This window comes from Perissodus microlepis, chromosome 12 (assembly GCF_051167445.1).
Source record: "Perissodus microlepis isolate ML-2025 ecotype Zambia chromosome 12, ASM5116744v1, whole genome shotgun sequence".
Taxonomy (NCBI): domain Eukaryota; kingdom Metazoa; phylum Chordata; class Actinopteri; order Cichliformes; family Cichlidae; genus Perissodus; species Perissodus microlepis.
The window spans coordinates 13,684,996-13,712,197 of NC_140472.1; the positions used below are offsets into that span (position 1 = coordinate 13,684,996).

Consider the following 27,202-nt stretch of genomic DNA (forward strand, 5'->3'; position numbering starts at 1 on the left):
GGACGTTTGCAGGTGTTTAAATTGGAGGGAATACATAGGACTGCCTAAATTACTACAGCTCCTTGTCTCTGGCGACATCTGTCTGTGCAACCTGATGTCATGCAACGGATCCTGTAATAGACCCAACAGTTCCCCTCAGAGCCACAGAGGGACAGTGTGGTACTATCTTTCATGTTAAGGTGCTTTCCAATGCAAAGTCTGTCACAGTGAAATTTTTGGGTGTTGCTTTTTGGACTGCAAAGAGGATCCAACAGAGAAGAGGGCATACATCATTTGACCACTGATGGAAAAAATAGCTTGCAAACTTATACTTGTGTGTCTGGTGTTCCAGAGATGAACTTTATTAATCAAAAATGAGTTTTTCCTCTGTGAATAATAACCTGGAAACTTGGTTCAAGAAGAATAATTAATGGTCCCTGTGCAGCTGTTTGGTAACATGCTTGTCTTTTGTCTCTAACACAAGGGCAGACTCACAGAGGTGCGACCTTTGATTCCTGGTCTCACAGCCAGACTGTTAAATATTTATCTTGGATGGCAGGGCTGCGCTGCTTCTGGACTCAGGGTGAAAGAATCTAACAGATAAAACCCTCAAGAACTTAACAGAAGCTTAACATTTGTCCAGAAATGCAGCCGATCTTCATGATTACACTGTGGATTTTACAAGAATACAGCTTGAATACAAAGGTTTTCTCATACTGGGTGGCTGCATAGGGCCTGATACCGAGGATGGAAAAACTGACACTTATTTTGGGATTAGTCTTTGTGTCCTAGTCTGGGGCAAGTGTTTGCATATTTGGGGTTGTTAGCGGATATGAGTTCATGTGAAAGAAAAAAAGAAATACACTTTCCTGGATCCTATCTGCTATCTGGATGTCATAGAAAGTGCTAAAGACTGTCCTTTTTCCCTTTTTTAGATTGATATGAATGTGACACACACTAAAGGCTTAAGACAGTGAATAGACCAATGCCATTATAACACTAAGGCCTATTATTGAGATTGCTATAGAAATCCTCTTTCTTGGCATGTGCTGTCAAACACCGGAAGGTGGTTCTGCTGCGCCTGTATGGGAATTTCTATTATTTCCAGCTGTGGATGGAAACTATTACCAAGCCCCTTTTCCCCTGATGAGCGTTAAAGAGCATGCTCACACAAACACAAGAAACATGCACACACACACATTACATGCGCACGCCTATGGACACCCAGTCAAACATTCAGACTCTGAATCATTCACAGAAGATAAAAGACACCCTGTTGGCTTTACAAAGAGAAAGAGGGAGGGAGAGTTTGAGAGAAAGAGCAGCAGCAGTAGTGCCCTCCTTCTTTTTCATTCACTTCCTCTCTCTCCTTGTGTGCTGCAGAGACTTCACCGCTCAGCCTGCACTCTACAGCCTGTAAGTACTGTACAACTTGTGCCTCGGCTTCTCACAGTGACGAGCGCAAAGGTTAGAGCTACAAGGATTTAAACGCTCAGAAAGAAGACTTACGTTTTTTTAGTCTCTGTCAGTTTTGACTTCAATTTTCATTTGAGACTCTAGCACAGATGTGATATTTGCTTCTTCTCGTCACTACTCAGTTCATCACTGGCACTGACAAACAACATAAGGCATTATTTTTTTCACTGGTCTGTTACTGCTGTGGGTTTATTTTCACAATGTGTTTAAGTGACCTTAAGCAGCTGTCTGTGGTTCAAAAGATGGTTATCATCTGACCTTTATCCACACACCGACTACTATGGTGGCTTTACATGTGTGGATATTTCAGTGTTTTCATGCTTGAAGTGCAATCTATCACTCTTTTGGAAACAGGCATTAAGACCTGCAAGGATTTATTTCTATACAAGACATGTTTAGAGTGTGATCCAGAGTCCTGGGACATGTACAGCTCAGAAAAAAATGTTGTTTACTGCTAAAATAAACTCTGATGCATTTTTGTTTGTTCTCAGTGACATTCCACATGGGCTACCTCAGCGCATAACCTGTTGTATGGCCGTCGTCCCTTATCAGTTGTCTATCATGGTGGCAATGTTTTTCTAAGCATCTTTCATTTGATTACAACAGTATCTGCTGTCTCCTGTCTCCTCAGAGGACAGAGAAGTTGATGCTTAAAAAAAAAGGCTTGGGCCGTAGCCACCAAGTATTTTAAGGTTTTTAGATGATTAACTTCCTGAGATCTTTAGCTGTCATTGTTTTAATTAGCTTGTGTGGTAAAAGTCTGCTTGAATTCATCAGTAACAATGAAGGGCTGAAGTACAAGATCATCTGTGATCCTTCCTATGGTGATTATCTGGTTAAAAAAAAAATAAAACAAAAACAAAAACATGGAGCTGACAATGAGTAAACCTTCGTGTTTGCTTGGCAATAAGAGAGTAAGACAAACTGAGCAAGGATTTTAACTCAGAGACGTGCTGTGCACCACCGCGCCAAACCTGCTATTGCCTCTTGCGTGATTACCTCATTTAGGGGCAGAGTGACAAAGTACCAGATTTGGTCACAGCAGGGTTAAAGTCTGTGCCAGCAGGACACAGATTATGAAGGAAGGCTCCTCTAGATCGCCCTGTACTGTCCATTTAGGTTCAGCAGCTCAACTGGTTGGCGAAAACAACCCTGTGAAGCGTACATGCTCAGTAAGTGGATATCTGCACCGAGCTTTGGTGTACCAAGCCAGACCGCTGAATTATTGAAAGAGCTGAGTGCTTCGATTTCAAGTTGAAACTGGCGAGCACATGCACAAAAACATACACTTTTAAACAAATGGGCAGACCGTTGGGTAGGCCCTGATAAATTTCCTTCTTTGTCCTGCTGGCTTTCAGTTTATTGCTGGAATAAAACATGGATGTAAAAGGAGGGATTGCATCTGTCAGCAGGTGATCGGATCACTCACCTGCAACACGGACATTGTAAATAAGTCTTCCTGCTGCATAATATGTGCCAAAGCAAGCCTGTCAGCACACTGGATTTCAGGTTTTACACCATTTGTCTTTTTTGGCAAGAACTGTGGGCAAACTGGAAATCCTGGTTTCATTTGGGCAAGAACTGTGTGTTTATATGTGTGTGTGTGTGGGTGTGAAAGACAGCAGAATTTAAGAATGTGTTTGTTCCTGTTTGACTGATCTCCTTCTAATTTGCCTTTAAAAGGGCAAAACATATTTCAGTCTCTTGTCGTTTCATTTTTATCTTCACATCCAATAAAGTATCGCTATTGTGTGCGATCATGGGAGAAAAGTCAGCAGGACTTGTGCTGTCAGTGGTTGCCTATGTGGCGTAGAGTAATGACTCTGAAACACTTCCAGAGCTACAGGAACAGAAAGAGCTCTTATTCTCCCTTCATGCCTTTGGCTAGCCAAAGACCTGGACTGTGTACACACACACATTCACGTAAGACACACACACAGACACACAAAAGGAGAGGAAGCCATGGGATAGATAAAGTTAGGAGGGGACATGATGGAGTCACTGGGTAGTGTCTGGGAGGTGGAGGTGATGAACTATTTTGGTTCTCCTTTGGTTAACCCTGTGCTGTGAAATATCACCATATGACAACAATAGAGCTGCTTCACTGAAGGAGGTGCCCCAAACTGACAAGTCAAGTACGAGGGGGGCACTTTTTGAATATGGGGGGGTCAAAATGGGTTGCTATGGCAATGCCTGTCAACAGGAGAAGTCTTCCGTGGAGGCAGGGAGAGAGAGGACTGGAAAAGGGAGGTCGAGAGAGAGAGAGAGAGAGATTGTGTGTCCTGGCTAGTTTCATGAGTCAGAGAAAGTGGAGGGAAGGTCTGCAAGTGTGGTTTTCATGCACAGCTCATGCAGACAGAAAGAGGTGTGAGTGGGTAAGTACACCAAATGGGAGCACAAATATATGAAAACCAAATGCAGGGATTGACCTTAAGCATTGTGGCTGTCTGGAAACGTGTAAGTTTTAAAACCGTGTTTTGTTTAAGGTTGAGTAACCTGTCTGACTGCTCAGGGATTACATACTGCTCTACAGGATTAATGCTGAGGTTTACAGTGTCTTAAAGCATGTTAACTCATGTAGTTAGTGTTGATACAGACAACAGGAGTGGGCTCCACTTGCATCTGGGCAAGCGGACATGAGAGCAGCTGGAGTCACAGCTGGAGCACTGAGGGAGAGAGTGAGAGTAAGAGAGAGCTCTGGCTGTGAGTATAGCAGAGAGAGAGAGACCTGGCATTGGGGATAGTGTTTCCCAACATGTCATCCCTTGTTGCTTTGCCCAGTGGGTAAGTGTACACTGGCAACTGTCAGGTGAGCTGAGAGGAAATAATTAGTTCTGTCAGGATTACTTTCCCATCTTGCAGCAGATATCAGGCCTAATGGCCCCAGGACCGTCCAGGCATCACTGTCGGGGTAATTTCCACAGTTGGCTTTGACTCCCTTTGTAATATTACTGAGGGTCTAGCTGCCAGCACTCATAACCACTGGCTGCACTCATCTTTGAAGATGCAAGATGACAGGCATGAGGATTTGTGACATTTTTCTGCAGTTACTCTGCTCTGAGCTTTGTATTTTCTCATGCTTTGTCTGGTGTATCGAACACAAGCTCAAATAAGGAATCACTTTAAATGATGTGAAGCATGCTTTTTTTTTGTAAGAGCAAATCTGATAAAACGGAACCTACTCTGGCTGTGATTTACTGCCTTTGGGCTTCTCCTGGGAACGCATCGCCTCTCCATTGACAAGAAGTACAGAGACTCCTCCTGCTGCTCAGACTGGAGGAGCACCATACAAGGAGGTGAAATACTTCCCTCCTGATAAATCTGTGTATCCCCTCAATAACTGCATATCATAAACTTGCGGCTGCAGGACCTTGTATGGGCTGCGTCGGCACATCTGCGATGCTGCACACGGGAAGCAATGTTGTGCCATCGACCTCGCAGAGCTGACCTCTCACATAGCTGCAGAGTGACTCACTTTATGTGTTTGGAAATAAAAGCCTGTTTTATTTACTCGACAAATGTGCTTGTAATTACCATCTCACCACTTTTTAAGGCAGGATTCTGTTGGTTTTTAACGGCGCTCTTATGTAACTTACTGGGCAGCAGTTACACTGTGTACGTGCAGATGAGGTGATAAGACTTTACCCTTCAGAGCAGGTTAAAACAATATCCACACTCCTATACATGATTAGAATCTTTTTGCACATTTTAAGGATTTTATTGCATTCTAAGAGTGTTTAAGTCGACACGTTGTAGCCGGCTTTCTTACACAGCTTTTAGAACTTTTAATCAGACTCTTTGCAGCAGTTCACTCTTAAGGAGTAAATGATTAACTGTTTTGCTTCTGCTTACCGTGCTGCACAAAAGACTTGGGGGCTCATAAATGGTGATCAATTCACGTGGGACTGTTTTGCTTTTTTTTAAGACCATCTTTCCTAATTTGCAAAAAAACAAAACAACCATCAAATCACGACTTTCCCAGTAGCAATCGCACAAGTTCATGGGTCAGCACTGCCGCAGTTATTCATCAGAGTATGTGCGGCCACCTTGACAGCCTTGCTCCCACTGAGAACAATATAGGACGTGCTCTCTCTTTGTGCAGTGGAGATGGAGGTCATCATAGGTCAGGGTGTTCGCAAAAAGACCTGGCTGCAGCTCTCTATGGAAGATAGAGAGATTTAGGAAAAGGTTGACTTCTTGCCATCAGCTGGTGTGATGAGTGAGAGCTATGTGATCTGTGAAATGGGTTTATCTTTACAAACATTTGACATTTTTTTGTAGTCTGCGAAACTGCTACTATATTAGAAATGTTATTAACAGCTGTGGAAACCTCCTTTTGTGACTCAGAGGAATCACAGGGGTGTGGTGAAGTTCAGTGACCTCGTAGCTGCTGACTGGTTCTGCTCTGCCTCAACAACTTCTGATAATAGCTTGGTTTGTCATCAACTCCCTTTGGACTAAAAGGAGAAGTAATCTTACAGCTTCACTAAAGTCACTTTTTAAAGTTAATTGTGACACAAATGTTTAATTTGATAGTGCCGATAACTAAGTCGACGTCAGTTTTTTCAATCGAATATTTGGCTCAATTCTTTGAGACACCGGATGAGTGTCCTTGGGATCAATTCAGAGAATTTCATATGAAAATCCCCCGATTCTAATTCAGCCTGTCCTCAGTTACCCTCTTCTTTACTGAATGGAAAGCAAGAGAAAATAAGAAGTATTTTCAGCAAGCTGGAAGTATAAAATTCTGGTGTTGTGAAATCATGTCTAGAGCGGGGCATCCTCCTTTCATCTCAAGTGCACATGGGCCTTTTATGGCTCTGTTTTTCTTCCACCCCCAACCTGATCTAGGGGTGATAAAGGACCTCTCACCTAGCAGGGGGCTTTACTTGTAAATACGTCTGCTATGGCACTGATGCAATTTCACCATGACAGCATCACAGGTCTGCCTTTGAAAGCTTGTAGCAGCCTCCTATGTTGTGTCTCAGTAATTACATAAGAATGAACTGGGCGTTCAGATTAAATGTAAGAACAGCCAGACATCTGAACAGCGGTTTTCTTGCTACATATCAACTCAGAGTTTTCCTTATTAGGTAGGATTGTGTTTGGTGCTGTCAAACAGGGAATGCATGCAGTGCTGGAGAATTTCTGGGTTGGATTTTGCTCTCCAGAGGAATGAGAGTCACTATTATGACATGAGCTTACTCATCAGGAAGCTACTTCGCTGAAGTAGGATATTTTAGCTCTTAGGCTTCTGAACAGAGGGAGACCTTATTATGCCCCTACTATACTAGTAGGTCTCTACTAGTATAGCACTGCTTGATTCAGTTCAGAATATTCCATATTTGTGTTATACTGGCCATTTAAGTGTACCCACCCAGCGGTTCAGAGCCACCCTCCCTTTGAGGCCACCCTTGAAACAGATTTGCTGCTATACTGACAGCCAGAGCTGTATGCCTCAAGACCATGTTAAAGATAACCACTCTCGTTCACATGAAAGTGTGAATGAGAAAATGCAGTCTGAAGCCTGAGCCTTTGGCTAACAGGGATAGGTACATACACTGAGCTGGTTTGATACCAGCTCAGGAGACACAAACGCCTTTAGGGGCTGTGTCAGCAAGGGTATCCAGAGTAAAGCCCTACCAAATAAAACATGCAGAGTTGCCTGCTGTTGTGACCCCTTGTGAATAAGGAAGCAGCCAAAAGTAGCTACACTGGCCCAATTATTTGAAAATTTGGCACCAACAAGTACTCTTTAAAATGAGTTACAACTGTAAGAGTGTAACGTCTTCGGGGAATTCTTTGATGTTTGCAGATATTTGGAGGCTAGAAATAAGAGATAATGCTGAGCTATCTTAAGGAGACTACAAAGACATATGACAAAATGCAGCTGTCACTGACTACTTTATGCGGAAACTGAAATGGCAGCAGTGACAGGAAAACTGTTTCCTCTTCCCAAGTTCTGCTGAAAATTACTCATCTATTATTCATCAGTGGCACAGCCCCTTACAGTGAGAGGCTTTATAGAGCCAGGGAGACCAGATGTAAACACAGAGCAGCGTGTCAAACACGCTGTAAATGAGACTTCATGCACGGAGCTTGTTTGCAGTGTTTCCTGCCGTAGGATGGATAATAATTTTGTTGTGATTGCTTTGGGCAATGATAGGTCATCGGTCATGCTTGAGCATTAATGGTATTGTTGAAGGCACAAACCTCCGGTTCCCATCTATTTTGCGTTATGTAACTGGGGTAATTGGGGGATGATGACTCAGATGAGTGACATTGTTGTCTGGAAACTGGAACATTTGCTATATCAGAGCACGGACTCTGTGCTGTCTCTTTCCCTTGTGCACAGAGACGCAGAGTGCTTATATTTCTTGGTCTTTACCACAATGATTATAGACTAATGTTCAGCTGCAAACGCCACATGGAAAACTCATTAGTGCAAATTGTGTTGGGCAGCTTTCAGCCTGTAGTAGCCTGGTTTGTGCTTGGTCACGACTTTCTTGGCATGCTTCAAAGACATAGCTTTGGACTGCAAACTATCCTTAAATTAGCCTTATTGTTTCCTTCAAAAGTTACTACTATTTTCTGTGTTTTCATGGGTGTAGGGGGCTGTTTTCAAACTGCCTTTGTAATAGTTTGGGTTTCAGGAATTTAGTGCTGAAGAGAAGGTGTGGTATGCATACGTACATGATGCGGACCATTTAATCTCTATAGGAGTCTGTCTCATTCAGGAGCAGAAATAGCCTTCCTCTTATTCTCAGCCTGCCTCTGATGTTGAAACAGCGGGCACAATCTGTTAGTCTGAGGTGCAGCTGATTTGAAACTGGTGTCTGCTTTCAGTAGCTGGCCCTTTCCCATCATCTAGCTGCTTCAAGTCCAGCTTATTACGACACTGGGAAGAGTGAGGCAGACGTGTGAGTCACACTCATTGTGTTTGGGTGGGTTTTTCCTTAGTAGTGGGAAAAAGTGGGTGACGTTCATTTTCCCTTTTTGGAAAGCTAGTGGGATGGGATAATGGAACAGCTGGACAGTCTGCCTAGATGTAAAATATGAACTTATGACTGGGGAGCTTTGTGCTACACCACACAAGACATGACCAACAAGGAGATAATTGAGGGACATCATCTGATATAAAAAAGTAAACAATAATATCCTTCGATCTATGGATTCTCACAGATACACTGATGGGACACTTCTAGCAAAAACAGAAATATGATCCATGAAGGATATGAAATCACAATTTTTGGCATACATTAGAACTGTTGTTATGAGCCATTTCTGTGAAGATGAATCAGAATTTAACGTTACTTCTTATTTAACACTTTACCTTACACAGAAACATTAAAAGTCACATTTGAATAAGAGAAGGCAGCTGGATAGGTGCTGTCAGGGGCGTGTCAGGAGGGGGCATTTGTCATTGGACAAGAATACTGTTACTCTTACAACACAAGGATGTGTTGAGAGCATGGATAGGATAAGTAGGAACACAATTTATGAATTACTTTACGAAAGTACAGGTTTAATGTACTTGTACTTTAAGTATTCCTGTGTTATGCTATTTTCTCCTTTTATTCCATTTTAATCCGGATACAATTACTATACTTTGTACTCCATAGAATTTTAAAGCTTTACTTTCTTATTGATTTTTTTATGAATTTGTGTCTCTGCAGATGCTTTTGATGCCGTGCACAAGAACTTGATATCTGTCACACAAGAACCACAACAGATCTAATGCAGTCGCAGGTAAAGTCAATTGCAGCTATGCTAAATATTGACATTTTCAACTGTTTAACAAATGCAGCTTTCTTGAATAAGCAAATATGAACAGGCAGGAGAAACACTCATTAGTGTGACGCAGATCAGTCCAGTGTAGTGTCACAGTGGCCATGCCATTGGTGCAGATAAGAGTTCAACCATGAGGCAAAGGGGATTTCCCATGACCCCTAGGATGAAGGACCAAAGCACCTGATAAACAGGGTTGGAACAGAGGATCCAGCATGGTCTGGGGTATCACTATGGAGACCGTAAGACAATTGCTACCACTGCTGGAGTTTTGGTTGACATCCTTGACCCCTTCCCAACCTCTCTACCCTGACTCCACCCCCGGCTCAAGAACAGGGAGACCTGGTGAATGGGGAGTTAATGGGCTCACAATGACCCTCTTCTGTTTCAGTGCTGCCTTTCTGCAGCTGGAGCAAGAGAGACGACAAAGTGGGTGCAATACGACTTTTCCGCTGCTGGTGCTTTAAATAAATTTGGGGTCTTTTCATCAGAAGCTCTTCTGCTCAGGCCAGTTATTCTCTAGAGAATAGCTTGACCGCCAACAAGTTCACATGACCTTATATAAGAGAGTGCTGTTTACTCAGCCTCAATAGGAGAACATGACAGGAGCAAAGTTCACACACTGTTTTCGTTCATCCATATTTTTAATTTCCTCTCTGTTTTAGCAAAGCGTGGAAGTGGTTGCTGATCCAGATGGCACCCAGATAATCTACTCCGGGAAACCTGGAGTTTCTTCAGGTCAGCAACTAATAACTTCTCCGGATCTGACCCTCAATGTGATCATCTCTCCTGGACTACCCACTCCTCCCCTGAGCCCCTTCCATTCTGCAAGGCTGCCGTCTGGAGAAATGAAGGTATCTAACAATGCTGAGGCTGAGCGAGCGGTATTCAGGATGCAAGTGCTCCTCCTTGTGGAAAAACAAAGCATCACACGCTATATATATCAATGTTTCGAAATCATCACTCCTGCAGGTTTGAGCTACATAACGCTCTGACGTTTGGCACAGGGCTGATTTCTACATCTCTGTCCTTTTCAAGGTGTCAGAACTGAATGGGGGGAGCCCAGCAACTCTCAGCTTTGGATCATACTATGGACCCTCGCAGTCAAATAGTAAGATTACAAAATTAAAGTAAAGAAGTTGTAGTTTGAAAAGGGAAGAATTTGTAACCTGGAAGGATTTAAAATGTGAATAACAAGAAAAAGAGTTACCACATGTGCTGAAAACAAAGATGAATCAAGTCACTGTGATTTATAGGGTAATAAATGAAAGCAGGTGAAGAATAAAATGTTAAATTTGGTTGAAAAATCAGCCGGTGTGTAATACCCTTAACTTGATCTATGGGTTTCATATGATGTAGGAGGATTTATAAGCAGACAAATGCCTGTGTAATTAAGTGAAACAGCACAATAAAGGAAATGTTGTTACTGTGACAACTTAGGCGGACTGTCCAACGGCCTTCGGGGCTCTGCCACGTTACCACGCAGCACGGGCCCTACCAGGGAGGAAAGGCTCATCAAGTTCTCAGGAATTGGCCCAGTGGATGAGACTGGGATGCCCATTGCTTCAAGATCAGTAAGCCAGAGCTAGCACTGCTTTAATTCTACAATGCTAGTTACATAAGAAGTGCTGTTGTTTTTAGCCAAATCCTTTGACTTTCTGCGCCTCCTCTTTCTTTCAATACCAGAGTGTGAACAAACCCAAAGACTGGTACAAGAGCATGTTCAGGCAGATTCACAAGAAGCCAGAAGGTAAGGACACTCCCCCCTCTCCCTCACATACCCAGCTCCAGTGTGAATTCCTCTCGGTGTCCGTGTCAGGTACTGCTGAGGTGATCCAGCAAACAGATTACTGCGGGGGCAGAAAAAGGCATGATGAAAGAGCCCTAAGGTCTTATGTCTGTTCTGTTTATTAGCTTTGACAATAATCCAGCTTCTTATCTCAGCCCCTCCTAGATCAGGCTGGTTATTTGCAGTCTATTAGAGGTTTCATAATAGAAAAACATTCCCTGTGCGCACAGTAAAAAGTTCCCTCACAGCACTCGAATGGATCCTTGCAAGTATTTTGGTTTAGACAAGCAGGTGCTTTGCTTTATCTAACAGTATTAGAAATGAAACCACTGAGTCCCAGCTATCAGTATCTCATCCTTATCTCAACGCCTGAGATATAGTTTAAGAATGAAAACACTGGAACATCTGCATCCTTTACTTTATGCTTATTGACTCTTTTCTATTAAAGCCTTCAACTTCTGTAATTGGACAGCTGCTTGTGTAGATTAAAGCTTTATGTACAGAACATATACAGCACATAATGGACTCTTTAGTACACTAGTACAATGTTTAGTTGCTTTAATTTAAATGAGATCTACTTTTTATGTGTGATACATTTATTTATAAGTCTTAAATTAGTAAAGAACAACAAAACACTGCAAGTGAGCTGCAAGTAATTCTTAAACAAGCACATAAAAGAAATATGTTGGTGTGACATTCCTAATCACTTAGTCTAAGAAATAATTTCCTTGTTCACCAGAACCTGAGCTGGAGCCTTCAGAGAAGTGGTCAGCTGAAAGTAAGGAAATTCCCCAAATTCCACATTGTTGACTTGTTCGGTTATGTAATCAGTTTTTACTTAAGGCTGATGTGCACTGATCTGCAGGGATGCAGTTGTCTGCCAACACAGAAGAAAGTAATGAAGCAGACAAGAACCTCTTCAGACTAACACCTCATGGAGCTCTACCAGACTGGTGAGATTTGAGATAACTCCTTTGTGGTCACGGGATGACTTTTCATATCCCAACATGAAAAAAGACAGGAGCACTGAGAATAACAAACGTTTGCAACTTTGAGAAATTTAATCAAGCTTTTATATTCAGTGTAAGATGGATGTTTTAGACCTAAGAGTATGAACTTAGACAGAAGAGGGTAGAAAGCAGGATATCCAACACAGGTGCTTGCTGATTAGTGTTAACAATTAAATACAATAATACTAGAAATGCACTCATTTCCAGAACTCAACATTGCTACAATTAGCCACACAGAAAGTCACATTATGCCAGATGCGTTCACTTAAAATGTTCTAAAAAGGCACAAACACTGCAAACAGGTCAAGAGGTCAAGTAAACTGACTCAAACCGTCCGAGTAATGATGAGCAGTAGATGGCTTATTTCCATCCACCTTTTTCTGAAAGCAGCAAATCCACTAAAAGTGCTCATTCCTACCTATGAAGTTGGAAAGAAATTATAGAGATGAAAAACTTTTCAAATTTGTGAGACTTATGGATAGCAAAAAAAAAAATGTTTTTAAGTGGCAGAAAAGAGCTTCCACAGAGGGGCTTCACATTATGCTGACAGGAAATGGAAAAAATGTGTATAAAAAAAGTCAAATTCTCATTTTGAACTTATGATTGAGATTAATGTTACTGTGCTTCTGCACCACATCCAGATCTATAACAGGTTAAAGTTTTAGATCAGATCAGTTTTAACATATTTTTATTGCATGAAGCACATCTAAGTTCCATATACTTATTTATAAATTAGTATTTGTTTATATCTTAATTAATAAATACTCATTTACAGCAATTTTCACATGAGATACAGACTGCTGCTGATGTCTTATGTGAATAGCTGTACCATCAAAAACTACAAAGCCAAGAGCGTATGGGAAAAAATGTGCGGGACGGACAAGTTTGGATTTGTTGTTACAGGCACTTACAATGAAGTCAACATTAAACTGCTGTCCATGGTGTGTGTCTGTGTGTGTGTGTGTGTGGGTGTTATATTTCAGGAGCGAGGATGTAGATAGACTGTCAGACCCAGGAAAGCAGCACGCTCAACCAAAGAGCATATTCGACTTTGAGCCTGGAAAGAGCACCACCTCAGAAAGCCACAGTCAGGTACAAACTCACATGCTCTCATAGTTTAAAAGCAGGCTCTGATTCCTGCATTAAAAAATGTTCCTTCATGTTCCTTCTCTAAGCTCCAGGTTGTTGTTTGTTCTTACACATTGCATTCTTTCTACAGTCTTGCACTGTTTTCCCAGTGCGGAGCTCAAGAAGAGGTTGGTTACCTTTTCTGTAAGGATTACAGTCTAAGTCTTTGTATTCCATCTTCTCACGCGAGGTGTTTAATAACTTGAGAGTGTGGTCAGTGTACGGTACCTACTACTTACCACCAGATGTACTCACTCCTTTTATTCAGAGGATCCAGTAGGCTCCCAGCATTCATTCATTTATCTTTTCAGTCAAAAAAAGACACTACCTATGTATTTATGTTGAGCCTTGAGGGCTTTTACACCTTAAGTCAGTGATTTACAGGCTGGTGAGGCTGACGCTCTGAACTAAGAGCCATTGTAACTGAGTGTGCAGTGAGTACTAGACCAGTGTCTCTTTAGAGTTTCTATTTTGAATGCGTCTTGCAACAATGTCCCAGATCTGGTGCATATTGTGCCTTGTGTCTACACTTGTGAAGAAAAGAAATCTTTGTTTCCACTCCCCCACCGGAGCTGTGGGGTCTTGTGATGCGTATTATGGTCCTAACCTCTTGTGGTGTATAATGGCTCACAGCATGGAGACTTATTTCATTTCCTCTTTATGACACTGGCCAATGTTGAATCCCCTGGATAGTATTTACAAAACCAGCTCACAGACCATATCAGGTGTTGTGCTGCTTCACAGTGACATTACAGTTTGTGACTGTAGTTTGGATGACCGCCCCCCCAAAGGGAGGGAAGGACTTGGCATTCAGAAGGACATATTAAGCCAAGGTGCTACAAAAAATAGAGCATTAGTCTGTGTTTCATACCAGCAGAGCCTTTTAAAGTAATGTTTCATAGAATCAGGGATGAAGGCAAAGAGGCATTAAAAGAGGAATTTCTGTGCTAGTTAAACCAAAAATGCAGATTTATGTCTCTTGGCAGCCAGCCTATTTCTGAAGAAGCTACAAATGTTAGATTGTACACAACCTGGGCCTCAAAATCCAATAAAGAACAATATAAATTAGTGAAATATTTTACAACTAAGCAACCACAGAACTGAGACATCTCTGGGAATTACATGGGTTGCCTATATAGCTAGAGCCCAATCGATTTATCTGGGGCCGATATTATCAGCTTAGTGGTTTGTCAGTTTATTGGTGTTGGCATTTATAACAGCCTGTAAATGAACATTTAAAAAGTAAAGAAATGCTGGGTGAAACGCCCGTCAGCCACTTTATAGGTGTTGATGTTGCATAGTTTGTCCACTGGAGGGCGCTCCTACTTGTTCTAACGCCACAAACACCGACAAGCTGATCCTGGCAGAGCGGAACGACTAAATAAATAATTACATATTATAGGGAAATCTGTTTATGCTTGGTGTGTGTGACAGAAAAAAATAACTGATATTGGAATATTGGATTTTTAAATCACCAAATATCAATATTGGTATTCCAGTATCAGTAAGGCTCTATTCATTAATATCATTTCATTTCAATTGTTTTCTTTTTTGTTTTTTTGTCCATAGACACATCTATATGCACAGAAGCTACAAGAGAAACCCAAGTCTCCTTCAATAGAGGTGAGCTTCTTTTACAGTATTTATTTCTCTGTTCTAAAATGTCATCTGTTTAAAATGCTTAAAAGGGGACATCATCAGCTCCAAACTTCAGACTCTGTATTAGTGTTTTAATCCTGCCATTCCACCTCCACAACTGTTCGGACTCAGGCCAGTCTGGTGTCTGAGCTGAGTCGATTTGAGGCTGAGCTGGACTCGGATATTCAAGGCCTGGAGCGGAGACTTTCCCAGAAGAAGCAGCATCGAGGCTGGGGTGAGGTACTGAGCCCCCCTCCTGACTCTCTCTGCTGAAGCATCCCACCCCCCTCCACCACCAATTTAGTAGAATTGCCACTTCCCTACACTTCCAATGAAGGCTGTGCGCCAGTGAGATCCCTCTGCTTCCTTATCTTTGACATGTTTTCCTATGCGACCTGGATGATATAGTCTGCCTGTCTGCCTTTGCATTCGGATCAGTCTGCTTTGTAAATCGCCTGCTTGCAAGTTCCTCCACAGCGAATGTAGACCTGCCTGCTGAAAAAGAATTACAAAATCAAATTCTTTAGTACTTTTTGATTATTTTCTTCTGAACTCTCCTTGCAGTATCACAGCCAAAAATTGTCATGCTTTTTCCTGATTCCTGTGTGATTGAATCAGCCTCATAGTCTGCAATTTAACTGAAATCACAGGCGGCTCAGACAGATCATGAGAGGTGCTGCTTGTAGCCTGAGGAGGATAGGACCCAGGGGATTTCTTGCTCCTTTGGGAGTGGTCAGCACCTCGACTTTGTCTGAGTTGTTGTGAGATTTCCTCTGAGCTGTGAGATACAGAAGGCTTCAGGGAAAAATAACTGTGTTTACTGTTCACTCTGCTTGCAGGAGGCTAGAGGGAGGGATCCAGTAACTGCTCCAAAGAGTGGCGCTACTAGTTACAGGTCAGTCACTGGCATTGTTACACTTATAATATGTAGACAGAATAAGGGATGTAATAATGATTACTCTGTATGATATGCAGCTGGATTTAATTGCATTTATATCTTTTTTGCTACACTCTTACGAGCGATTCTCTATTTTTCCTTACTTTATATGTACCCATATTAACTGGCATAACCACGTATTATTATCGGTAGTTTTTAAGTCATTTAGATCATTTCTACCTCTGTCTGTAGCATTTCAGGTTGTTTGAGGAATTCTTATTTTGTGGCAATGTTTAAAAGTTTTCAAAGTGATTTTCATCTCCTGTGCACATTGTATCATAGTGGCATATGCAGGACAGGTTAATAGAAAATCCAGGGTCACTACATAACAGACCTCCTCTGAGAGCAACTCCCTGCCTCTTAATCCACTTTAATATTGCGTCATCTCTTAGTAGTAACAGCTCCTTTCTTCCTGCTGTATTAAGAAAACCAGCACTGTGATTTGACAGAAAAACCATTAATACTTTGCATGGAACCTGCTGGTTTTTCAGGTGACTTTCTGTTAATTGAACAAGTCCAAGTACAGTATTTACCTTAAACAGCTGACAACATTCCACATTTCTTCCCATGTGTGTAATGCATTCTTGGAGGATTCTCTCTGTTGTTTGCTAAGTTGAGTTCATTGGTTGTGAACTTTTTCAGTCTCAGGGGATTTGGCTTAGGACATAGGAAATTTAAAACACACAGCAGGGAAACTCTGTCAGCTCCTCACTGCTTCCTGTTATCTGGACACTTTGTTTAGCTGTGCGAGTCCAGCTGCAACCACTAAGATACAAGAACTGTGCTGTCTGCATATGCAAATCAGCTCATGAGGAATCCAAGCTGGAATCTTTCGGGTTTCGGATTCATTCCCAACCCAAACGCAAACTCAAATGCAAACACTCAGGATTGTGATTAATGAATGGTGTATCGGGGCTGTAAAGACAACTAAAGCCTCATACTTCACTGGAAGCAGATTTTCAAGTCAAGGAGTCTGCAAGCCCTTCCAGCCTTTCAGTTATATACAGGAAATGTGCAGGAAACTCACACACTCTCTCACACTCATACACACACACTCCGAGCTTTAACTTTGTGCCTTTTCTAAATATTTGACATCAGAACTGAAAAGAGACATAAACTTTTCAGATTTCAATCATGGTCACTATGTTCTCCACTTTTTCAGCAATTCATCAGCATCAAAGCAGCCTGTCCATCACTTTGTTGGCCCATCATCACCCACTGTGCCCACATATGGTAAACACGCAGCAACACACAATGCACACTGAGGCCTTCCCGGCATCTCTGCAATGTTGTCGATAGTGATTTATTACAAAACTCTCCTTAAGTTGATAACAATCAGCTTTTCCTCATTCGTTAATCCACTCTCACTCAAAGACACATGTGCTTTTAGAGAACAGGCCGCTCATTTAATCAATCCGCATGTAGTTGATGAAAGCCCTGAGTAATCTAATATTTGCTGTTAGTCTCATGGCTGTCTTTCATTGCTAACGTTGTCTCCTGCTATTTTACTTGTTAGCTGAAGCTAACAAGTTACCACGGAAAGTCTTTGTAGTTTTTTTTCCTCATAAAGAAACAGCTGTGGATGGGTGGGGAGGAAGCCCTTAAAAGTAGGAAGTGAAACCCGGAAGACCTGATTAAAGATTAGCGCTATCCAATTGTTTTTCCTGGAAATTCAAAATCCCTTTTAACCCCATGTAGCTGTTATGATTATAATTGCTTTTACACAGCAACACATTCAAAAACAACAAGGGAACAAAGGAGTGCATGTATCAGACTTCACTTGCTTTCCCTACTTTGCTCCACAGTAGAACGTCTTTCGCCTGCAAATGAAACCATGGAGGTCCCACCTAAAAAAGAGGAGAAAAGGGTATGTTTCTACCACTTTATTGCTACTTACAAAAGAAGACCGTAATAAATACATTTGCATTTTGATTTTATTTTGAAGGCTGGATTGTTTGCATGTGACAACTGCATTTTTCCTAAAACACTTTATTCGTTTCTCCAGATGAAAGCAGCACGAGCCAAGTTTGATTTCCAGGCTCAGTCACCCAAGTAAGTTACAGAAGGAACTGATACAATAAAGTTGTCATTTCTTCTCTGAATGTAAAGTTATAGGTGTATCAGAAACTGAGATGCTCCTTTTGTGTTTCTCACTATCTTTTTTTCTTCCTTCAGGGAGCTCCCACTGCAGAAAGGTGACATTGTTTACATCCACAGGAAGGTAGATGCCAACTGGTTTGAAGGAGAGCATCATGGAAGAGCTGGTATTTTCCCCACAACTTATGTGGAGGTAATCTTCTTCTTCTTCTGTGATGTGCTGATATTATGTATAATGGCATGAATTTGGCTAAAAACTCCAATGTCTTTCACAGGTTTTGCCTCCTACAGAAAAACCGACACCTATAAAGTCTCCCACTCTGCAGGTGCTGGAGTATGGGGAAGCTGTGGCTCTATTTAACTTCAATGCGGACCTACCTGTTGAACTTTCTTTCCGTAAAGTAAGTGGTTCATAATGCATCGCTTGTTTGAACTAAAGGTTAGAGCAGAAACAGAGCAAAAACATATTTACATTTAGGTTTTCCGAATCAGTTCTCACTGTTTATGTCACCATTTAAAACTTTTTAACCTCTATTCTCTATTTTAGGGTGAGGTGATCAGCATAACCAGGCGAGTTGATGATCAGTGGTTGGAGGGCAGGATTCCAGGAACAAGTCGCAGCGGCATCTTCCCAGCCAATTACGTTCAGGTCAACAAGATGCCCCGCACCAAATACTCCATGGATGACTACTCACCGGGACCCATGTCACCCGTCTCTCCTGGACCCCAGAGTCCAGGACGTCCACTGCACTCACCTTCCCCACGGTCACCGCTGTCCCCTTTCACCTACACTTCCCTAAGCCCCAAACCTGACCACTCCCCCCTGAAACCGTCTTCACCTTCACTGCTCGGCAGCCCAGCTTCACAGTCACGCTCTCCCACTCAGACACCCGTGCCCAAAGAAATGGCTAATCGCTTGCACCTCATCACTTCCAAACCGGTTTCACCCACCAACCACAACAATCACTGGGCTGGGACACCCTCAGCTAACCAGAGTGCCACCGTTAAAACCATTTCACCCTCCACTCATTCATCAACGTCAGCACACAGAGCGGGAGCTCCCACAGCGAACACTCCCCGATACTCTGACCACTCGCAGGTCTGCTCTCACTGCCTTTCTGATAAAGTGACACATTGTACACACCCACAGTGTTATTGTTTGTGCTGACAGGAATGTTGTTCATTATTTGCCATTTCATAATGATGACATGAGGTTTTTTGTTTTTTCCTAGGGTGCAATACCTAATCAGGCTGCTCCACATGCCAACTCCCTGCCGCAAAAGCAAGCACCAAACAGCCCCGGTTCACTGATGGTGCAACACCAACCGTACGTCATCAGATGTTTTTGTTTGTTCACATTGTTACAGTACAGAACAAGTGTTGCAGCTTTGGTGACTTTGTGGTTAAGGCTGCTTGCTCTCAATTTTAGGTATAAAGCTGTTTACAACTACAAACCACAAAATTCAGATGAGTTGGAGCTCAGAGAAGGAGACATTGTACAAGTGGTGGAGAAATGTGATGATGGCTGGTTTGTAGGTATGTGGTTTAAATCTTTATATATAAGTGCTATTTTAAGTGTATCATACTGTGTATTGTAGAAACAAGACACTGAAGCAAGGCTTTATATAAAAATGGATGGAATAAAAAAAAGAAAGAAAAGGAATGTTTTGGCTTTGGGCGACAACTTGAATGCATATCTTTATTCATGTATTCACAATGTAATACTTGTCAAACTAGTCAAGCGTCTACAATAGTTTTTGTCACCAGGAAACAAAAACACATTCTTTTAATTCAAGTTTGCCATTTGACGTGTCACCCTTATTTAGATTGTCTGGGAATCACTACAGATATGTCTACAGTGTTAAATTTACATAAGCAGACACGACAATCCTTTTTTGTTAGCAATTTCAAAACATTCTGCAGTGTCAGTGCCCCATCTAGTGGACAAAATGATGTATTGCATATGTAACAGGCACAGTTAAACAGCAGAAGATCCCACAGATTCACAGTTTCTGTTTCATGACCACACCATATGTTCTGCCCCCTTTCTAGGTACGTCAGAACGGACTCGTGCTTTTGGGACTTTTCCTGGGAATTACGTGGCACCGGTTTGACTTCCTCACTTACTGCTTGCCCACATCCATCAGGGGTCATTAGAGGCCAACTAATAATGCCAATATCCACCACACTCCCCAAGTGTTGATTAGTACAGCCTGCATGTTCATGATGTGAAAGGGAAATGATGTGATTTCTCACCTCACCTCCCTGCATGTTTCCATGTGTGTTGCACAGAGATTCAATGAGTATATTTTCAAGCACATCACTTCAGAAGATTGAATGAATGCAGATGACACTGTTTCAGACTGAAAGAATGGATTCTATTGTTCCGCGACTCTTTGCAGCTGCAGGAAATTTGCATTTCTCCCCACTGAACAGCACTGTTTCTCCAGAGGTCCTCACAGTACGATACTGCATTCAGCTTTTCATCACCACAGTGCCGTCACAAACAACTGAAGTTTCAGTAAAGACAAGAACCTTTTCTAGCTTTCATGGAATATTAATATTTCCTTCAAATATTTTCCCCAGATTTTCTTTCAGATCTCTGAACAGACCCGGTGCAGTTTTGAGGAAACAACATGATAATCTGTAAATGGTGCTTAAAGTAAAGTGCAGTGAGGGCTCAGACATATCAACCTATGAATGCTGAAAAGTATAAAATGCATGTATTGGTCGCCTAAGCAAGTTATTGATTGTATAATGGATGGTATTTCTCATTTATAAGAAACAAAGTTAAACGGAAAATTTGAAAGTAAAGAGATGGAATGTGTTTGATGCTGTAAGAGAAGTATTTGCTTTGAAATTGAATGTACAAGATGAGCTGTGTCTGTAAGTCAAGACTAGACGATGGCTTCACAGCGATTGGCTGAACGATCTTTTAAGGTATCTGAATTTATTCTGAATGTGCCAAAGCTAACCTTTATTCACACGCCTGTGTTAACCTGCACATTCCCAGCTCACTTTATTCTTGCTACATTGTTCTACTACTGCTTCTACAGTGTTTTCCCAGCTTATGGGGTAAAAATTCACATTTTGATAACAGTATTCAGAAAATCACATATATTTGTGCCCAACCTCTGAGAGTTTGTAATCCTAACTAAAGCATCTTTATTCTAAAGTTATTTTGCAATTTTATAAGATACATTCATGATTTCACTGTAAAAAAATGTATATTTAGCACACACAAAAGATGATTGTACAGACTGTAACCTGTTATCAAATGGAAAGCATAATATATATTTGTTTTTAAAAAATATATTGCATATGTATGGTACTCAATTTTTTAAATAAATCTATTAAACATTACAGAGAGATAATGAAAGAAGCTTTTGTTCATGTGTTAATTTTGTGGAACAGTAATATTATTAGATATTATTAGAATAGCTAAACTAGATTACATATAAGGTGACCAGGACTGTGTTTTTAAATGTTTATGCAGGTTTTAATGCACCAATGAGAGAAAATTTCACAATAACACAAACACATACATGTTTATTTCTTTCTCCATATGTGCAGCAGGAAGTGAACAAGCCCACGTGAAATGAACAGGTATTAAACATATTAAATGTATTAAATAAGCTAAATAAATGGAATGATATCCTACTGACAAATTGATTGGTAGTTGTGTTGTTTCTCTTGTGTTTCACCTGCTATATTTCTGCAGGCATGTTTGAATTGTGTTTGTCAAAAAATATTATATCCTTTTTAACGATGTCTGAGTTGTAGACTGGGTACAGTAGTTCTTTGTTGGTACCATAAAGTGTTGTGCAAAAGTCTTTATCCAGCCCTCATTTCTTTATATTTTGCTAGGAAAATCAGAAATAGGTTCACTGCAATGAGCTGTGTTTGGCATCAATGTCATGCTAAAACATGAAGCTGCTGCCAATCAGACGCTTTCCATATGCTAGTGCATGGTGGATCAAAATCTGTCTGCATATTTCCAAATACATCATTGTATTAATTTTAACAAGATTTCCAACACAACTGGCTGGAATGCAGTCATGAACTATGACAGAACCTCCACTATGTTTTACAGATGGCCGTAGAACCAGAAACTTCCAATTTGGATTCATAACTCCATAACACCTGTTGCAAATGATTTTCAGTCCAGTTCTTGTGTAATCAGTCCTCCATTTCCCCCCGGTTTCCATTAAGAATAGCTTCTTGACAGCCACTTATCCACTGAGACTATTTCTGATGAGTCTTCAGTGCACAGCAGATGGATCAACTGAAGTGCCAAATACATCTCACCGTGTCAGATCTTCACTTGATTTTTTCCTTATTTCTAAAGACATGACTTTCAGATACTGTTCATCTGCTGTAGTTGTTTTTAGGCTGCCACCTGTCCAGTTTCCTCATATTTTATTAAGGACATTGCACACCATGCTCAGATTTGCTAGGTTTTTGGCTATTAGCCCTTTCAGAATTGACCTATTAGTGCAAAAGTACAACTTTATGCCTGTCAAACTGTGTTATGTTTGGCAGTTTTCAAAGATTCAGCTAAAGAAATAGGAACGATGTGTTATTGCAACAAGTTGCCAGTAAAGTAAAACATACAGTTTAAACCTGTTCTTTGCTAACTTGTCTGTTATGTGAAAAACGCAACACTCATCCCTTAAGGTAGGTGGGATTTTTTTTAATCCTTGGGTAAATCATAGGTCCGTTTTAAGTGCCTTAGATAATTAAATTAAAAACAACAACATTTTTTTTTAAAGTGGTCAGATACAAGGTATGGACTTAAAAACGTTTAAAAAAAAAAAAGAAAGAAAAAAAACACCCAATGTCCAAATTGAAAAACTCTCAGAAAGCCTGGAGAACTAGTCAAAGTCTGGCTGCTTAGAAACAATGTATTAGGGGGGAAAAAGGATGGCTCGCGACTTTTGCACAGCGTGTCCCTCAACATTAAAGCAGTCCAAAGAAGCTGCTTGTGATTCTAAGTTTAACCGAAGCGACAGACTCACCGCTAACGTGAACCAGCGACCTGTTCAGTCTCAGGTAAAGCCATGACACTCAACTAGCTGCTTCGAGTGGGGGCGCGTGCCGTTGTGCTCTGCTCCGTCAACAGGTGGCGCGTGAACACACACAGCGCAACCACCGTGTTTTGTTTCGTTTTTTTAAAACAAATGATTCAATTATCATTGCGGTACACTCCTCTGCACTCCTCTCGCCTGCTCCTCCTTGATGCGACACGCCCTAGGCCGGTAACCATGCCATCGTTTTTATTTTGGGAACTGCACATGGCTTCTCGAGCTCATACCATCACTGTTACAACTACGCGCGTCGTCACAAGTGGTGTTCACGCGTGCCATCCTCTCATCTGACTCAACACTCCAGAGACACAGACTCGGCGGGAGTAGCAGTGGAGCTTTTCTGTTTCATGTTTGCGATTTGGTGACTGGAGTGAGCTGTGACCTGTCTTGTATTTTTTTTTCCAAACAGGTGGGAAAAGAACCTTAAAGCCCACTACATTCAGTTTGGTAAGTGGCTACAGCGACCTGAACAATTTAAACGGCTCTAAAGCCTTGTAGCTAATTAATTTCATTCACGCAGCTTAATTGTGACTCGCAATACTCCTATTTTTCGGGGGTGGTGGTGCAGTTTTTCCCCTTCTGTTGCAGTGTTTGATTTATAAAACGTGACTCATTATGAGTTTAAATTTGTCAGTAGGTATCTGTCGTATGGAAATCTTAGAAAATATGAGGTAGAGCAACACACAGGGTTTATATGCAAAAGTATATTAAAGTTAAAAGTGCACGGTACCAATGTGAGCTGTTGTAAGTAATGATGCATGATCCAAGTGGAAAGTGGAAATCAGTCTAACACAATAGATGAGCCTAAAGCCACAATGTGCATGTTTCCAGCACCTACTGTAGATTTTCCATCCTTCCTGAGTTCAGAGAAGCAGATTTTTTTTTTTCTTTTCTTTTTTTTCTCTTTCGCACATTAAGCAGTCATGCTGATTTGTGGAGAGGCTGAACCAGGTGCAACCTCAGGAAGCTCTAAGTCAGTATTTATGTCACATTAGCCGGCTGCTGGTGCTATTATCTTCCCTCTCACTTCACTTAAAGTGGTTTTAAAATGACCTGGCTGTGTGAGCGGATGAGAGGGTGAAACTGCTGAGGAGTGCAATCCAGAACAGTCACAGTGAAACAATCGTGTTTTCAAATCTCCATTGCCTGCTGTCTGTATACTTTAACCTTTCTGATTGTGTCTGCTTGCCTTTCATGTGCCTGCTCTTTATACTTTTCCTCTCACTGTTTGTTTCCCGATGGTTTTGCTTTATTTGAGAGAACTCTCTGACAGGATAAAGCCATCCAGAAACCCAGAAACGGTCCACTGTAATTTTGTACCAAAGCAGCAGCTTTTTAAGAAAACACACAGAAAGGGCCAGGTCATTACTTCTAACTCGGAAAGATATGTTGTTTGTTTTTACGATCGCACTGAGGTTTTAACTGAGCCGAAGTAACGTTTTCTTTTTCTTTTTTCGCCTACTTTCTGAGTTTTAATCCTCCTGCCTTGCTGTAACTTTGATTTTTGTTCAACTCAGATGAACATGCATGCAGGAAGTCGTTTTTATCTTTGGTCTGAAAGATAAGTGTGGCTTGTTTTTTGTTGCAGAAGTTTGTTTTTCAGTTTTAACTGAGCCAGAGCCAGAGTAGTGGTTTAGACTGTTATTTATTTCACTTTACACCAAGATTTATGAGCCGTAGGATGTTCAGCTTTCTCAAAGGTTCTCAGTTGCCTCGGTACCTTTGGCATGCAAAGAGCACCACAGTTGTTGGTGTGAGGAGCCAGAAGGTGAAAGCAAAGGATGTGGTGAACCCGTTTGATTGCTGAAAATCTGCAAGTGAAAATGTAAAAATGCAAAGAGCAATAATGAAAAGGGACAAGTACAGCCAGTGCCACAGTATTCGTTTCAATTCTGTCAGCTGTGTCAGTGCTGCCACAAAGTAATGAATGCACTTCAGTAAGTGGTGGATGTTATTAGATGCTACATTGCATTAAGCAACACTTTTAAGACCATAATAATGTGAGATCAAATCCACTAGCAGCATCCACCCTTGAAAGCAGCATCCACCCTTGAAAGTTTTCTTATTGAAAAGGGAGTAAGGCATTTTTCAGGTGTGTTTCAGTCCACAACTATTTTGGTGACACATCGTAGCCATATGCAACAATGCAGAAATTCACCAACCAACACCCCATTTGACATCACATGTTATTGTTTGATATTCTCTTCATCTCCTTAGTGATTGCTGCTATATATCTGGTGTGATGTGCAGAATGTGCTGAATGCTACTGCTTTCGACTTATTGGAGGGAGAGGCTTGCCACTGCATTCTTTTCCTTTTTATTCAGTGGGTGTGTGTGTCCAGGTAGGTGCCAACCTGTCAGTGTACTTTGTGACACAGGTTGCAGACTGCATCGCTGACATGAGATTGTGGAAAGTTCACATTGGTGCACGGTGACCTGTGAGAGTTTTGACAAGTGTGTGTGATTCATACCAGGAATATTTCCCTGAAGCCACAGAAGTTCTTTTAAGAGAAAGCGTTCCTTCACATTAAAGAGCTTTCAGTTGAATGTGTGTGTCTGCTATGTTCATCAGCCATTGTTCATTTCGCTCCAGTGGATTTTGGCACAGCTTTCACAGAAGAAAAACTGTCTCACTTAAGCACTCTAGTGATAAAAGAAAGTTATAGAGCCAAAGTAGGTGCTCAGTTTTGGCTGTCAGACATTTTACTGTGCAGGGCTTTTAAGTTGGATCACCTAATGGCATATAGTTTACATGAATACTCGATTTCCAGTGCTGTACATATGGTAACAACTTGATTTTCCAAAATATTCATTCCTTGAAATAAATGAGGTGTTAGTTCTCAGCTTTGTTATGCATAATGATGGTAAAGGTTTCTTGTTTTGGTGTTCACTGTTTGCTCTGTCTGCTTTGATTTAATGAATATGAATGCATCTGTAAATATGACTACTGGTTCCCATGCCAGTGTCAAAATGGTGATCAAAGTTAATGACTCACCCTTGATGAGTCATTGTAATACCACACTAAGACACATGATTTCAGGCCTGTGTCAGCAGGTTTCATTCAGCCTAACTGCCCATAGCGACTTGTTGCTTACTAAATAGATTGCATATCAATTGGTGTTATTGTCTTTACACTGAAACCTGCATGTGTCTGATTTATCATCAGACACTGATAAAGACAGCTACAGTCCTGCAAGACTTTGCTCTCAGAACATAAGCTCAGTGTGGCAAACATAAGCTACGTGTAACAGATTAGTTTCATGATGTATGTCATACAGTAACTAATATTTTATTTTTAGAATTTGAAAAGCAGCAGTATCTATTGGTAATATCAGAAATGTTTTATACAAATGATACATTTTAAAACTACTTTACATTAAACCCTGAAGGCATTGTACAGGTACAGCCAATGAATCTTGACTCTGACATAATGAAAGGCCTATTCTGCCCCTTTGTACTGCTTGTAACCGTTTTTGCCTGTAGAGAGCACCACTCATAGAGATTGCAAGTACCCAGAAGCCTTTAACATATAAATCATAACATCAGTTTCCTAAAGTGCTACCTGATGATAGCCAGTTTTCTTGTTTTGTCTTAAACAACAATGTAAAACCTCAAGATGTCTGGTTTATTGCTGGATAGTGCAGCAATGTTTAGTAGCAGTTGTTAGACAAACTTTAAAGTACTTCTTGGGGGTAAGAACTGATCCTCTACACACTTTCAAATTCTTTTTCTTTTCATGTAATAATCTTAATCAAAACTTAAGTTAATGAACAAATCATTTAAGTGCTAAAAAAAGTAGCAGAAACGATGACGGCTGCATTTAGGAATGTGAGGCAGAAAGAATTATGTGACCACACCATGTGGTTTGTTAATGTGAGGGAAAAAGAAAAGGAATGTGAAGCATTCAGTAGGATATGGACATTACTTTGTGTTGCTACCTGTTTGCAGTGACAGAATGTGATTAATAAAACTTTGGGTTGTAGTTTATGTTGATGACTATGCTTGTTATCTACGAGTGGGACAGAATCCCATCAGTAACAGGCATCAATTTGTCAAACACCTGTTTAACAAAAAAGCTGTGATGAACATTTTAAACTGCTCTGAATACCCCTGGTCCACTCGATGATGCTGGTGTGCTCCATATGGAGCCTATAATGCTAATTGGCAAATTGGTATAAATGGCCAGTAATTTCATGAAACTAATCAGTTGTTAGAATGAAAATTAGTTGTATTGTTGCAGACTTTGAAGTGGCCCTTCTTAAAACATAATTTT

The 27,202-nt window shown here is 41.1% G+C and overlaps 2 protein-coding genes across 8 annotated transcripts in view; both read left to right on the forward strand.

Moving 5' to 3' along the window:
* The first annotated feature begins 1,265 nt into the window (after nt 1-1,265).
* sorbs3 (sorbin and SH3 domain containing 3) lies at nt 1,266-21,514 on the forward strand. 3 transcript variants are annotated; one of them, XM_084946503.1, is made up of 21 exons: nt 1,266-1,395; nt 9,132-9,204; nt 9,909-10,097; nt 10,282-10,354; nt 10,684-10,817; nt 10,930-10,993; nt 11,772-11,810; nt 11,898-11,985; nt 13,026-13,134; nt 14,740-14,793; nt 14,941-15,048; nt 15,648-15,703; nt 16,908-16,978; nt 17,551-17,612; nt 17,751-17,797; nt 17,921-18,035; nt 18,118-18,243; nt 18,390-18,491; nt 19,075-19,169; nt 19,272-19,378; nt 19,895-21,514. In XM_084946503.1, the coding sequence occupies exons 2-21, from the start codon at nt 9,193-9,195 to the stop codon at nt 19,954-19,956; spliced, it is 1,713 nt and encodes a 570-aa protein (XP_084802629.1). In that variant the 5' UTR covers nt 1,266-1,395; nt 9,132-9,192; the 3' UTR covers nt 19,957-21,514. The 3 variants fall into 3 exon arrangements, with proteins under 3 accessions (XP_084802629.1, XP_084802627.1, XP_084802628.1); XM_084946501.1 differs by having other exon boundaries at nt 1,267-1,395; nt 18,390-18,941; XM_084946502.1 differs by lacking the exon at nt 14,941-15,048 and having other exon boundaries at nt 1,267-1,395; nt 18,390-18,941.
* Nucleotides 21,515-22,994: 1,480 nt separating this feature from the next.
* Nucleotides 22,995-27,202, forward strand: part of pdlim2 (PDZ and LIM domain 2 (mystique)) — a 32,473-nt gene continuing 28,265 nt past the window's right edge. For 2 of the 5 annotated variants that reach the window (XM_084946446.1, XM_084946447.1), the window contains exons 1-2: nt 23,000-23,100; nt 23,339-23,376. The gene's annotated coding sequence lies outside the window, so the exon portion shown is untranslated. Of the gene's footprint in view, nt 23,377-27,202 lie in introns of all 5 variants that reach the window. The other 3 variants (XM_084946444.1, XM_084946443.1, XM_084946448.1) reach the window with 2 other exon arrangements.